This window comes from Aphis gossypii, chromosome 1 (genome assembly GCF_020184175.1).
Source record: "Aphis gossypii isolate Hap1 chromosome 1, ASM2018417v2, whole genome shotgun sequence".
NCBI classification, from domain to species: Eukaryota; Metazoa; Arthropoda; class Insecta; order Hemiptera; family Aphididae; genus Aphis; species Aphis gossypii.
In genome coordinates, this window is record NC_065530.1 from 15,022,821 (window position 1) to 15,037,789 (window position 14,969).

General features: G+C 29.8%; 1 protein-coding gene across 1 annotated transcript; it reads right to left on the reverse strand.

Annotated features, from left to right (window-relative positions):
- Positions 1-1,464: 1,464 nt before the first annotated feature.
- On the reverse strand, positions 1,465-14,260 carry LOC114133072 (uncharacterized). Its single transcript, XM_050197509.1, has 7 exons — positions 13,857-14,260; positions 10,160-10,882; positions 7,724-8,050; positions 7,048-7,159; positions 6,859-6,970; positions 6,412-6,636; positions 1,465-5,163 (listed from the first exon to the last, which is right to left on the reverse strand). Exons 2-7 carry the CDS (start codon positions 10,618-10,620, stop codon positions 4,811-4,813), a joined length of 1,590 nt encoding a protein of 529 aa, XP_050053466.1. The 5' UTR covers positions 10,621-10,882; positions 13,857-14,260; the 3' UTR covers positions 1,465-4,810.
- Between the last annotated feature and the right edge of the window lie 709 nt (positions 14,261-14,969).

Below are 14,969 nucleotides of genomic sequence, written 5' to 3' on the forward strand. Positions count from 1 at the left end.
ATAAAGGAGAGGATGTTCACATACCGTGCATCCCAATGATTCCGACTGATGTGCCATTTGAGTTTAAACGACTACAGTTTCCATTGCGGCTTGCTTTTGCTATGACCATAAAAAAGTCCCAGGGGCAATCATTAAGTGTTTGTGGTATTAATTTGGAAAACCCATGTTTCTCACATGGTCAATTATATGTTTCCTGTTCCTGGGAAACCATCAGATTTGTTTGTCTATGCGCCAGGCGATCAAACAAAAAACATCGTATACCACAAAGCACTACAATGAAAATATAACTGATTTTTGTTAATAATTATAATTGAAATGATTAACAATAAAGCAATTACTTACTTATAAATGCTTATATATGTTTTATTTAATTATTTTTTGTTCACACCGCCCTAACACCAGGGTGACGGTTCTGTTCAGGAGAATTTTTCGCCTCGAATATAACATGGGTAGGAAAAAAAAAATTGCAAAATTAAAAATCTAGAGTACGGTGACGGGGAGGTGATACACAAATATTTAATTATAGTTGGTATTTTTTCTCATTGAAGAGGTACGATTTTTAACGGGCAACGAAAGTGGAATCAACGTACAGCCAAAACTACTGATTTTTTTTGAATTTCGCAAGGAGCATAAAATCGACTGACATTTTGAGATTTACGATGGAAATTTTTATTTATAGATGGTTGCTATTAGTTTCAATAATAATATGTCTGTCTGTCCTTTGTTTGTTGCCATGAAAAAAATCATGCCTAACCATCTATAGACAAAACTTTCCACCGTAAATTTCAAAATTTCTATTTGAGCACCTCCCGGGGTTGGGCCAATTACTTTTTAATTTAGCTTATCTTCTGCCCATAAATCTAATACATCTCTGTACCAAATTTCGTCGCAATTTGTCCTATTGTTTAGGAATACATAAAGAACAAACTAATAGACATACAGAAATCCAACGAATTTAACACACAGTTTGAGACATATAAAAGGTAGGATTTTTAACGGGCTACGAAGTGCACGGGTTCAGCTAGTTAAATTATAAATATCAAAGACTAGTTTACAATAAGTACATCCATTGGCTTATCAAATTTTAAATTTTCCAGAGACTAATCAAATAGTACACTTAATTACACAAAACTTATAACAGACATAAAAATATAATTCTAAAAAAACGTAGCTTTCCTTAGTGGATAGAATTTCTTGTAGATATTTTATATCACTACTAAGCTCTTGCATATACCGTGGTGTTTGAAATCCAACTATAGTTAATAATATAGCTGGTACATCAATTGATCTAAAATCATTTAAAAATGTCATATTCGTTCGTTATAAACAGTTGTAAATATTTTGGATATTATCATAACAGTTTTCACTTTAATGTTAATTTGATATCTAACTAGTACATATACCTACTAAATAATTATAAAAAGTAAGGTAAAGAATAACACAATAACAATAACATTTTCAAAATATCATTCGATTTTTGATTTTATTAATTCTAATTATAACATTCAACAATTATAACACATTAAATTTTTCTATTTTCCATCAATTCTATGAAAATAATGTATACAAAACATTTTGTTTATAAAAAGCTGCTTTTTAAAAATAATCACATTAATAAAAATTCAATAGTTTGTTAATAATTGTAATCCAATATCATAGTTTATAAATAAATATTTCAAAATGCACACACACACACACACACATTTGTAAACCTTAAGTAGTTAATAGCAATAACATTTCCAGATTTATTTTTATTTTATCTCTTTGTACATTTTAAAAATATCTAAAAGATCAAGCGTTTTGCTTGTGAGCAGAATGAATACAACATTATCATTCCACTGTTATTTTTTTGTATTTAATTGAAATCTGTGCTTAATAAAAATAGTCTCATTATGATTGCCTAAAAGTAATGTAGCAATATAGGATAATGTTTATAGGTATAGAAAGATGAGCCTCAATATAACAATAATACACAATAATACAATGTAAAATATCATTTAAATGTAATTCCATACTGTATTTTTAAATTTAAAATCTATTATTAAACACTGAGCAACATAATATAATAATATACGGTTACTCGAAACATTTCTGTAAATATATATTATAATATATATACTTACAAAATAATGAATATTATGTATTAGATTGTTTAGTATTCTAACTAAAAAAAAGCATTTTATGTGAAATATTATTATATTTTTTTTTAATGCATTCTATAACAATTCATTACTAAGATGAACTGATGAGCATTTTATAGCAAATAATATATTATACGATACACTTCAATTCAATTATACAACATGTCAATATTCGAAAATCTAAAAAAACTTAACAAAGTGATTTATTTAAAATGTTTGAATATATTTGATTTAACTGGTAATCACACAATCTAAAATAACAAATTACTTATCAAAAAAAATTATTTATTAATTTAAACAACAATAATTAAGTGACACCAGTAAACTTGTTTTATGTATAAGTATTATCAAAAACCGTTAAATATAATTTTTAAACGCTCAGCGCTAGTATTTTAAGAGTAAGTCATCAGTTTGTAAAAACATATTAAATGTTAAATTTAAAAACAAAGTATTGCCGCCAACAACTTGTACATAAGAGATATTAATTTGTTGCGATTGTCTTGCATTTAACTGATCAACTTTATATGCATGGCATCAATAAAAAGTAAAATAAGGTAAGTACTTATATTTACTTTCTAAACACATCAAATATTCAGTTATTTATTGTAAATATAATTAATATTTTTAATCTTTTAATATAATGATTTAGTTTGGTGTACACAATATAGTACTAGATTTACAATTATTTTTACTTGATTAGTGTAAATATCAAAATGCTTACTTTAATTGAATGATTCAACTTGAATCATTAACATTAAATCTCATAGGTAATTCGTTGATATTTAGTAAGACCTTACATTCGTTTCGAAAATTGCGCGATAGCCAGACATTTGGTAAAATAAAAAATATCGTTCATTTTCTTTATTTTGTACGAATTCAATAATTATTTAGGAACATAATTTTTTTTCTGAATTTCAGAAATACGAAAATAAAAACCATTGACTTCATAATGATACAAAAAGTTTGTTGATTATTAAAAAAAAAGTACCTATGTTTTTAATTTGGGCATATAATTTAATTACAACAGTAAAATAAATAAATAATTTTTTTTTGTTTTAACCATTACTATTTACAAGTTACTGCTCTCCACTCGTAAATTGCAGTATTGTAGTATTATTTTAAATTAAGTTATATTATATAATATTATGTTTCCATAATTATTTAATAATGTATTAGCCTTAGTAACTGGTATTAAACTATTAATATTATTAATTAGTATTTAGTAACTTTATATTTTGTAAATAGCGTAACTTAACTTAAGTTACTTAAGATGGATCACATTATTCTCAAACTTAACGTACATTTTATAAAATTACATTGATATTATAAAACAGCAATCGTCATATCAATGTATTGTAAGTACATAAGTGTAGTTTATAAGGCTCGGGAAATTATAATAATTTAAAATTTATTTTATTTTTATTTATATATTATATTTGTCTTCGAGGCAATAAGGGGCATCACGGTTATTTCCATTATTACTTTATAATTCAAAACGAAACTGATAATAGTTCTATTACACAATAACATGAAAAATAAAATAAACTATTTTAAAACATAATGACGATTGAGCTTTGAAGAACTCTAAATAGTATAAACGCAATGTCTTTTTCAATTAATTATACTGTTAGAGAGTAGGTAATTACTAATTAGCTAGTTATTTATGTATTCACTGCAAAAATCTTATGTTTCATAACATTGATGACTGCCAAGTGCTGATTGAAATACCAGATAATAAATAATCATTGATCTGTATATTTTATAGTTGATACTTGATAAGTATTTAATAGTATTTATAAATATTATAGTATTTTGTGAAAATAGTTATATTTCTTATATCGTATTATATTTGTTATAAATTATAATAAATAAAAAAGCTTAAGTTTGATAATAATTACTTCATATTTGGATATCTATCGTGGTGGCTATAAAATGATATCAAACAAAATTTACCGCTTTTGCCTTTTATTCAATTTCACTAATCAATATCTTTATTAATAAATTAGTTGTATAATTATGATTTAAAATTAGTTATTACCAAAGTAGAAACATTACATTTAAACTTACTGATTTTTAAATTTATTCATACTAAAAAAAAACATGAAACTAAGATAGAAATTTGGAAAATTTCAGAAATCAACTTATTCATATTTAAATTTGATTAGTGTATAATATACTTTTATAAAACTATATAAATATACGTTAAAAAAAATGATTAATTAACTGGTTATTTGTGATTATTTTGTATCCATTCTAAAGAAAATTAAGACCACGAAGATAGAGACACGTTTATATAGGTATGAATAAATAAATTCATAAATTATGGAACATCATATATTATTGTTATATAGATAATACTATTAGATTGAGATTAATTATCTAGGTACCGTGTTTTTAGATTTTATTTTTTTTTATCATAATTCATAAATGTATTAATAATTAATGATCTCTGTTGTAACGTCTAGGTATGACCATAATAATAAATCCTTAAAATCGCATAGGTATTATTTTTAAAAAAAAAAAAAAAACCACGAATTAATTCTTATTGCGCCGTAAAACAAATTTGTAGCCATTATTTAACAACAAATTGGACAGAGAGAAAAACCATATACAAATGCACTTAATCCCCGAGCCTTACAATGACGACTCGTATATAGGTACGCCGCCGTTTAAAGTACCGTCTCGTCGAATATCACTTCACCGTTGATGATGTTGCTGTTTTGTCGCCGCAACGAGCCGGGCCGCCGTGGTCGCTGCTGTGCGGCATCGACGTTTAGCTCCAGGCCGATCGCCTCTGCCACAATCGTCGGTATCGAAGCCAACGCGGCGGCCGACTGGTGTTGCCCGTCCAACCGGTACAGCGGTATGTCGTCCGACTGTTGGTCCCTGCATGGCAACATCGGTTCGCGTTCTTCGTCCGCCGAAGACGATTGCCCGTCCATACTGACGTACGCCGTGGTGCTGTCCGAAAGCTGCGTGGTCAACACCGGTATCCAACACCTCCGCGGACCATGTACCGGACCTACGAAAACGTGTAGCATTATTTGTATTATGCCTAATTCAGTCGATCTCAAGCTTTAAAAATACACGCAGTTCTGCATTAAGTCGTCTGCATACTGTTTTATCAGACCTTTAAAAATCCATAATCGTATTTAATGTACCTATAGGTATGAGCTAAAAATGACTGAATATATGCCGAGTGCAAAACCTGGACTGCGTGTAGAAGCAAAAGTGAGTAAAAATATCCCGTTCGAAGGAAATGAAAAACTTTTAGTTAAGTCCTGGTCTGTCACCTCATATACTCATACGCATCACCACATTTTCCAAACCCTTCATCAGATCTCCATTAGATGGAATATCGCCACCCACCTCACCAACAGACCGGATTGCTGGGACATAGATCATTACTTTTTTTTTTACTAAACTCGAGTAGGAGAAGATTTTAGATGGAAAACGTTTTTTGAGAAGTGGCTGATGGAGATTAAGTGTTTTTTTAGCATTTGCTTCGATTTGAACAGTTGTTTAGTCAACAAATATCTATCCACCTGATTGTGACGTAAGCCTTGCATAATTAGATAATTCGTGAGCTATAGACCTAAATTTATGTGTAAACCTTCGTGCTCAATGAATCTATTGATATAAAATTTATTGGAAATGATTCAGTAATTTTAATATGCATAGAAGATACATTCATGTTTATATTAATATATACCTATAGAATATAGATATAAGATGTATGGTGATTGGTGAAAATTTTCTTTTAATTTATAAATGCCAGCTGTGATACGGATAAATTCTAAGTAATGCTTAATTTATAACAATAAGTTAAACAATACAAATAATAATATTTTTTAAATATATATCATAATAAATTACAGTAGAAGCCTTAGCTTATTAGAAACACTTTTGGCCCAAAATGAAATATGTCAATTAATATGTGTAAAATCTGTTTCTAATATACGATAGGTTTTATTTTTCTATAAAAACGAATACTAAAAATAAATCAACTATACAAAAAACGAATTATTTTATTCTATGTATAATATATATCTATATTCTATATCGATGTCAATTTTTTTTCAAATAATAATGGAGGTGTTGTTTCAATACCTAATCCAATTGATTTTCAATGTTTTAATATACCTACCTACCTAGACATTTTATTTCAATAACCCGATTATATCAATTATCCGCACGTGTGGTACCTAATAAGCGGTTTCTACTGTATTATAAGTATTATTATTAGTATTTTATATTATAATACACTCACTTTCTCCGGGATCCGCAAACAACGACGCCTTTCGGTCTCTATATCGTTTCCAAGCATTCGATCTGACCGTTCCTTTGGTTCCCGTGTTGACAGCGTCGTAGCTAACGCTCCTGTAAATCGCTTGTCGCCAATGATCGTTACGCGCAGCACGCGTCTGGTCATCGAAACTTTTTGCTTGTCCAAGCTGCTCGTTTAACGAGTACATTTTGTGCGTTATGTCTTTGCCTAAAGTGACCAATAGTTTGTTATTTACAACTTTATTAATCAAAAAATTCGATGGTTCAGTTTTATGGTTTTCCTCTTCGATGAGGTGGGGTCGAACTATGGTCTCCATAAAATGTTTATGGACGTGGCTTATCAAACTATTACCCATAATATAGTAATGATGAAAATTTAGAGAAATAGATATTTATTTTTAAGTAAGAATAAATAATAGTTTGGATTTACCTATGATGCTAGTAAGTACAGCGTGCAATTGAGTTCGGTGTTTAAATATTCGATTGAGCTTCGAAAGTTGCCAACACAAGTAAACACAATCTTCAGCAGCCGTTATCGTTACCTAAAAATTGACATAAATTCAAATAAATGTGCACAACTAATTAACAATACATTAATACGATATCATAATAGACGTACTTGAAACATAGTTTCTCCATGCATTAGAGCTGAAGCCATCCATTCAGGTGAATCGATAAATTGATACGAACTGATATTGTGCAACTGTGTACCTTCGCAAGTAACACTACACCTAAACATATAAAATAAATTTCAATACTGTGTACCCACCTAAGTCCTAAATAGAAAGATTAATACCGTCGTAATAAGGTATTCGTTTTTATTGCAAGGTTGATTTGATTTGATTTTACTTATATATTTATATTATACATAGGTAATAAAAATATGATTAATATTGTGATATTTATTATATTTTATAGGTATGTATATAAAATGAACTTCTACTTTTTTATAATTTGTTATTTGTTCGTATTGAGACAAACAATTGATGATTAATAATTTATTAAATAGGTAACGTGTTTAAACTCAACTTTACTGAAAACGAATAAATATTTAGGTGCCTATAATACATATTATGTAAATTAAATATGTATATCATGTATAGATTAATACGTATACTATCTATTAAGTTATATTTAAATTACCTATGTATACATTTTTTTTTAATTTAGAAATATTTTGTATTTTGTTTTTATAATAACTAAAAGCGTAATTTTTGATTATTTTTTAATAAACCTTACTAAGCCTATAACATAATTATGGTTCCAGTCTTAGCAGGATTATGTTTGTCACTCACCTGCCTCTGAGTAGAATGGACAGTCGTTGATCGCAGGCTGTCACCGCTTCGACTGCGTAACACTCTCCGGGCGACAATTCCTCGATAACCGCCTCTCGTGTGAGCTCCCGAAAGTGTTTCTGGCTGACTTTGAGCGGCTTGAACACCCGCAAATACAGTTCCATTAATTCGACCGATAGCGCGGGCGGCATGAGCTTTTTACACAGTTTAAGAGTGTGCACGCCGTTGATTAAAGCCAGTGATCCGTACCAGAGTAAGGCATCTGCCGCGCACACGTCCGTGGACGCCCAAAGTCCCGAGATCAGAAACCCTAAGAACAGCAACGCCCTGCACGACACATACATGAGATAAATTACTTTTTATCGTTAACTAATTTATTTTTATTTTATTTGTCTCGTGTTTTATACGTATTTAGCCTTTAGCAATTTAATTGACACTGTTTTCTCAACGACGACATCTGCAGTTTATAATGATATTAAAAAAATACTAATACTTAAGCAATAAACCCAGAAAATTCAACAAATTCGTTATTGGATTTTAATTTATGCACAATAGTTAATTTATCATTTTAGTTTATACACAATTATGTAGGTAATAATATAATATATTGTATTTTCTTAAATTGACGTATACCTAAGTATAAACTTATAAACACACGTGTAAAACAAATAAAAAATTTAATAAATCTTTAATTTTTTATTTTTTCTAAATACTTTAAACATCTTTATAACGCGTTACGCATATGATATCTACATACGTTGGTAAACGTGAAGGGAAATAGATCTATCAAGCATTCCAATCAGTATTCAGTAGATATACAATATTATTTAATTTATATTTTTGATTAGTGTAAAAACTAAAACGGTAACCATTAAAACTTTTCGTTTTAACAAATCACTAAAATTAAGAATTACTACAATAATTTATAAACTAGTTACTGTAGTATAAAGTGAGAATTTAGCCTATAATGTAATTACTCACAAAGTGGCAACTAAAATGTAAACTACTATAAAATATGTAAACATGTATTATGACAGGTATATAAATGCTATATCTAATACGTTCATATTTTTATAAAATTATGAAACTTACAGAAATAATTAAATTGGATTATAACTTTTAAAAACTGAAAATTCTCTGAATGGATAAAAGACTTACAAATTGAACAACAATATTTTCGTCGATGATTCAAAAACTGTCTAGTTCCAACTATTGAGGAAAAATACTTAAGAGATGTTTAAAAACAGTTACGTTTCTTGATAATAGATAATATAATTATATATTTATGTATAATAAAAAGTGGTACGACGTAAAAAAAATATAGATATGTTAGTGTAACGATATTTTTAAGGTTATTAAAATGTACAACTGGTAGCACTTGCTGTATCTAAAATAAATGTTTATCTATAACTCAATAATATACAATGTGAGGGTTGATAATCTGTTGGTAATCTGCGTGTATATTAATTCACTTATACATATTATGATATCATCAATAATGCAAAATGTCTAATGATAAGACTAGAGACTTGATACTTAGTGTAAACTGCTGTAAATAGGTATACCTCTTTTAATATTAGAGTTCGTTATTGTGTTGTAATAGTGTATGCGGAAAGGGTATTGACTATTGAGTGAATGCGTTTATTTAGTTTTAGTCTTGGTTATTTTTACAAAAGAAAAAAATCGTTTCCTATAATCTGAACAACTTACTTACGTATTCGTGTTGTAAAAACTATACAGATACTGAGATACAGGTAAGCGTAAACGTCGATTATATTATAAAAGTATAGTATAAGTACAATGATAATCACATAATATACAATAAGTATACTATAACCGATAAAGTATGATGGAATATATTGTAATGTACACTGCAGTGTATATCTCAGCTTTGAGTATATCTCCGTAAAAAATAGTGTATTGAACTTTAAAGGATTTGTTTAACCATAATAATGATAAATTTATAAAAAATATACTGACAGATATCAAAAACGTACACTCTGTGTACGACTAATAATACGTGTTAAATTTTTACTCAATTCGTATTGTTTAAAAAAAAAAAAAAATGTGATTTCGATAATAATATTATATTATTGTAATAGACATTGTTTTGTCACGGGAGATGACGCTCGGAATTCGATTGTGCGGAGACTTTTAGGGACGAAGGGATTATATATAGTAGGTACCTATACGCAGGGCCGTATTACCGCTTAGGCTGTATAGGCTAAAGCCTAGGGCGGCAAATATTAAAGGGCAGCACATTTTAACGGTCCAGACAAAATAGCAAATTTTACCTACGTAAATTAGGTGGTAAATTTATTTTAGCCTATGGGCGGTTAAAACCTCAAAATCCGGCCCTGCCTATATACGGGAATTCGATGTATACAACACACCGTGTCGGCACGCGGATCCGACGGATACGATAACTGCAATTACCTCAGTGACAACACGCTGAGCTTGTAACTCCTGGGAACGATGAAAGCGGTCAGGAAACATATGTTGGAGAACTGGAACAGGCTCTGCTGGGCGGGTATCCACTGGCAGTTGGATTTCCCGAACGGCGTCGCCGGTCCGCCGGTCGCGGTGCCGTTGAGCGGGAAGAACATTGCCGTCTCGGTGACGTTGTCGTACGAATAATAGTAATAGTAATCGCTGGCCGACCGGCCGTGCGGCGCGACCGTTCCGTTGCGCATCGCTACCGCACCGGTTGCGCCCGTGCAATTTCCGGCGCCGCCGCCGCCGCCGTTACTCGTAGTGATGTTGGCGTTGCGGTGCGGGTTGCAGCCGGCCACGACGGCGGTGCCGATCACGTCCCGCAGAGTTGTTGTGCCGTTGGCCGGCGACGGTGCAGCGTACGCGTTGGTTGCCGACTCGACGGTGACACTGTGATGCCCCATCACCGGGCGATGGCCGACCGGACGTCTCGCTGCAGCAGCCGCGGTGTGGGACTCACTCAAAGCCCCGCGAAGTAGCTGCTGCGGTACACCGTGTATTGTCTGCAGATATCGTCAAATCCTGCTGTGACTTAGGTGCTCGCGGATAAGTATACGACTCTCCGTGGTTCATATTATAACGACAAGATCCGTTGTTGTTCCGGTATCGCCGGCTGCAGCGTTCCGTCAGCTCCCGTCCCCGCTGCTGCAGGTATCCCGATATTTTCTAAAGAAAACAAAAATAGAAATTGTTCGTTCAAAAATATCGACAGTAAAACATTGTTGTTTTAGTAACGATTAAATCAGTCGGGGTATAGGTCGTAGGTACATAGTTTAATATAATATATTTATATTCAGAATGTACAGTTGTATTGTTTAGATACTCGGTGTATAGAGTATAAAACACCATTATTATTAATGTACCTCGTGTAAAATTAACTATTATCAAAGGCCACTGTAGTATATTACGATAACACAATATTAATAAACATAATATGCAAATATTTTTAGTATTTTTGAAGAATAAAAAGTTTTCATCGTCAATTCATTATTACAATATTTCATATTATCTTAATATAACATGTCACATTTACATACAATATGTTTATTGTTTAATACCTATAACGCATGTTTACCTTAAATAATTTAATAAAAAAACATCTGTACCTATACTAACTATACGTGTATTTTTGATATGTTAAGCAACTGTAGGAAAAACTTATGAAGAAATTTTTATTCTATTTCCCAGAATTTTGAATACAATTTTTATCAAACAGATTAGGTATACTAAAAAAAAAAAAAAAAGAAAATTTCAAATACTTATAAAAGCCAATCATGGTTTTGAAAATTATATCACTTCTGGAAAATTGTTTTATGAATATTATAATATTTAGATAAATATTTATTCCAGTTTTTACCATAGTTATTAATTTTTTAATTATATAAAAACAAAATATATTTTGTCAAGCAAATTTTTCCAGTTTTTTTTTTTTTTTTGCTAATTTTACAGTTCTTTTTTTCAGTTTTGATCATACTAATTGAGATCAATTTAACACATACCATATATTTATTCTACCGCACTACTAAACCCTTAATTTTGATTGCACCGCAATGCAGATGTAAGTAAAATTAAAGAAATAAATCACCAGTGTTTAATTGCCCTCAACGGATAAAAGAACATTATTTAAAAGACTATATCTATATACATAAAAATATGCTAAATAAATATGTGTACGTATAAAATTATTTCATTGGATGAATCTTGAAAAATTTAAACGCTTATAAAAAAATAGTATTTTTAATGTTTTTAATACTGTAAGAAAAACATAAGGAATTTTATTATAGGTATTGAATTTTCAAATATTTTTACTCAAAAGTAACAATTTTATCATATACATAGGGAAAAAAAGTTGTACACTTTCAACGTTTATATAGCACAAAAAAAGGCAAAATGTTTGAAAATCATATATATTATCAAACATAGAAACAATGACAAATTAAAGTCTCTATGAAATTGTTCATTTTTAAATTACAAAATTAATGTACCAACTATTGTATCCAATTAATTACAAAAAACTCCCTTAACGTTGATGACATTTTACTTTTCCTAAAGGTGACATTATATAGACACAAAAATAAAAATAAAACACATCATTGTTATACTAATATATATAAATAACCAGTATATTTAAAAGTAATTTATTATGGTATAGTGTGTAATGCTTACATATTATTCCATTGTATTTAAATAATTTAAGAAAGTTAAACATAGTATTTAATATTTGAAACTATACACTTAACATAATTATCGTGATTATAAGGGTATATTAAATGAATTTTAATAAATATTAAAATTTGACGTTTCATTTGAAGATATCGTAAATATTTGTGATAGACTACAGTTACAAAAAATATTAAATTATTTTACAACTTCTGGGTGTGGTGTATTAGGTATTTGGGTGGCTACTTATTAAATGTAAATGTTTAACTGTATATTAAAAACATATCAACAGAATTAATTTCGATCAATTATACGCTGATAATAATCCATATAATATCCTTTTTTATTTCTATTAATCACGATTATTTTTTGTGGTCAAAGTAGTTATAATGAAAGCACGCATAAAAGGGAAGTATTTTTCTCAAGTTTTGTCGACATTTTGAAAAGGTCGGATTTTTTACGACACTATTATTTAGGTCGTCATTAAGAACAAAATGCGAAGCTATGTTGCTTTTGCAGTTATAATATAATTGCGTACCTATTATGGCTGTACTATTTATCCGTTAAGTCAGTATAGTAGTATAATACATAATTTTCCTCAAATATGTCGACTTTTTTAAAACAATGCTAAAAATTATATTCTTAAATTGATAAAATTGGTGATTTAGAAAGAATTTATATATTATTAGGATTACTGCAGTAAATTTGTATTTTAATTCTATAGGTAGATCATTTTAAATATTTAATAACCGATACACTAATTTAAGTAGTTTCCTAAAATATTAATTAATAAACCAATATTGAATTTTATTTTGTATAAATATATAATGTACCTATTTTTTAAGTACACTTCGTTAGAACTTGTCTAAAATAATTCTTAACTGCGCGTGTCTGCCATAGTCAATTACGAATTGGCACGCAAATTATATAATAGTATTGGAATTGAGGCTATACACGAATGTATAGTAGAATAAAGCAACAACAATAAGGTCAAAGTTTAGTACCACTGTTTTTTTTAAAGCCAACACAATTACAAAATAATTTTTTAAAACTGACGGTTTAGCACAAGTGCACAACAATATGATAAGAATAAAATTCACTGACACATACCTACTTCAATGAGCTTTGTTATCAAATCATGTTCTAGACAACGGAATGATTACATACGATTAGACTTTATGAATATCATGATAATAATATTTATTGTATAACATAAAGTTATTCGGTAATAAAATGTAACACGGCGCATTGGTTATGCAATTCTGGTACATCATTATTGATACCATAAATAAATAAATAATTATAGTCGTGCCATTGATTTTGGAATAATAATAATAATAGTAATATACCTAACACACACATTTGAAAATCAATGATCCGCAAGTATAAAACACATAATGTTATATCTCGATTTTATCGTTAGGTATATATTTGTCTTATATCACACGCAACTACGTATATATTAATCTACGCGACTTACTTATTGTCGGCGAAATGAAGACCGCGAAGTCTTTGATGTCGCATCGACGTCGTCGTTGTCGGTCTTTACCGAGCTTTGTCATATCGTACGCTATCACAATTCGGTGAGAAAAACAAGCACACAATGATGGTAATTAGTGTTGGACGACATGCGCGGCTGGTTGATACGATCCAATATAATATTATGATTCCGTCACCGAGAGAGCGAGCGCGGTAGATTCGAATATTATGCTTTTGAAACAACGAACGGCGACGACGACTGCTGTGCATACACTGCTCGCCCGTAATATCATCCCCGTCGTCGTTGGCGTGATAATATTATATACGGTGGCGCGCTTCGGGTTCGGTCGCTGTGCGGGTGAGGCGGCGCCCACTGCAACGCACGCTACAGGCTATATAGTATATCGTACTAACAAACTTTGGATAAAAAGTCCAACGAAAACATTCCGCGAGTAAAATATAATATAAATATATACTTGAAAAAAAATGTAATTACTTATTATTAAGAATCAATAAATAAAATGAAAAATAAAATAGTATTATATATGTATAATTTTTTCCTAATTACAATCATGCCCAATATATATAATATATATATATATATATACATAGTAATTATAAAATAATTTAAAATAAGTCAAGAAAATTTAACTATTTTTGTAGTAACATAAATTTTATAAATATTGTCAAGACATTATTACGATAGAATTTGGAACATAATATTTTAATGACGCTTCATATTAGATATTGTAATAGAAAACTTTTACTACATTTTACCTTGTATTAAGTGTCTTATATAGGTACAATGTTAGTATTCTGTTTCTCACTGTCCCGAAATTTTATAAATTGCACGCTTTTCGTCCCAGTTTTAGAAGATAATTCCGCATTTTAATACCGTCATCTCTGTATACGTAAACAACATTTTTTGTCAAAAAAAAAAAATCAACCGTAAAGTGCTGATTGGCATAATATTGTCAACGGATGAGTATGAAACGTTTCGTATCGAACAGTGTATTAATTATAAACCAATTTCATCGTCACCCTTCTCAGCCACTCGTGCGCCTAAATGTCATATCTACATAACATCTTTAAGATATAAAAATTATTAATTGAT

Coding starts and splice junctions, on each gene's coding strand:
- LOC114133072 (XM_050197509.1), bottom strand. CDS start 10,620: ATGGGGCATCACAGTGTCACCGTCGAGTCGGCAACCAACGCGTACGCT. Junction 8,051..10,159: donor CTCAGCGTGTTGTCACTGAG/GTAATTGCAGTT, acceptor TGTGTCGTGCAG/GGCGTTGCTGTTCTTAGGGT. Junction 6,637..6,858: donor TGTACTTACTAGCATCATAG/GTAAATCCAAAC, acceptor TGGTCACTTTAG/GCAAAGACATAACGCACAAA.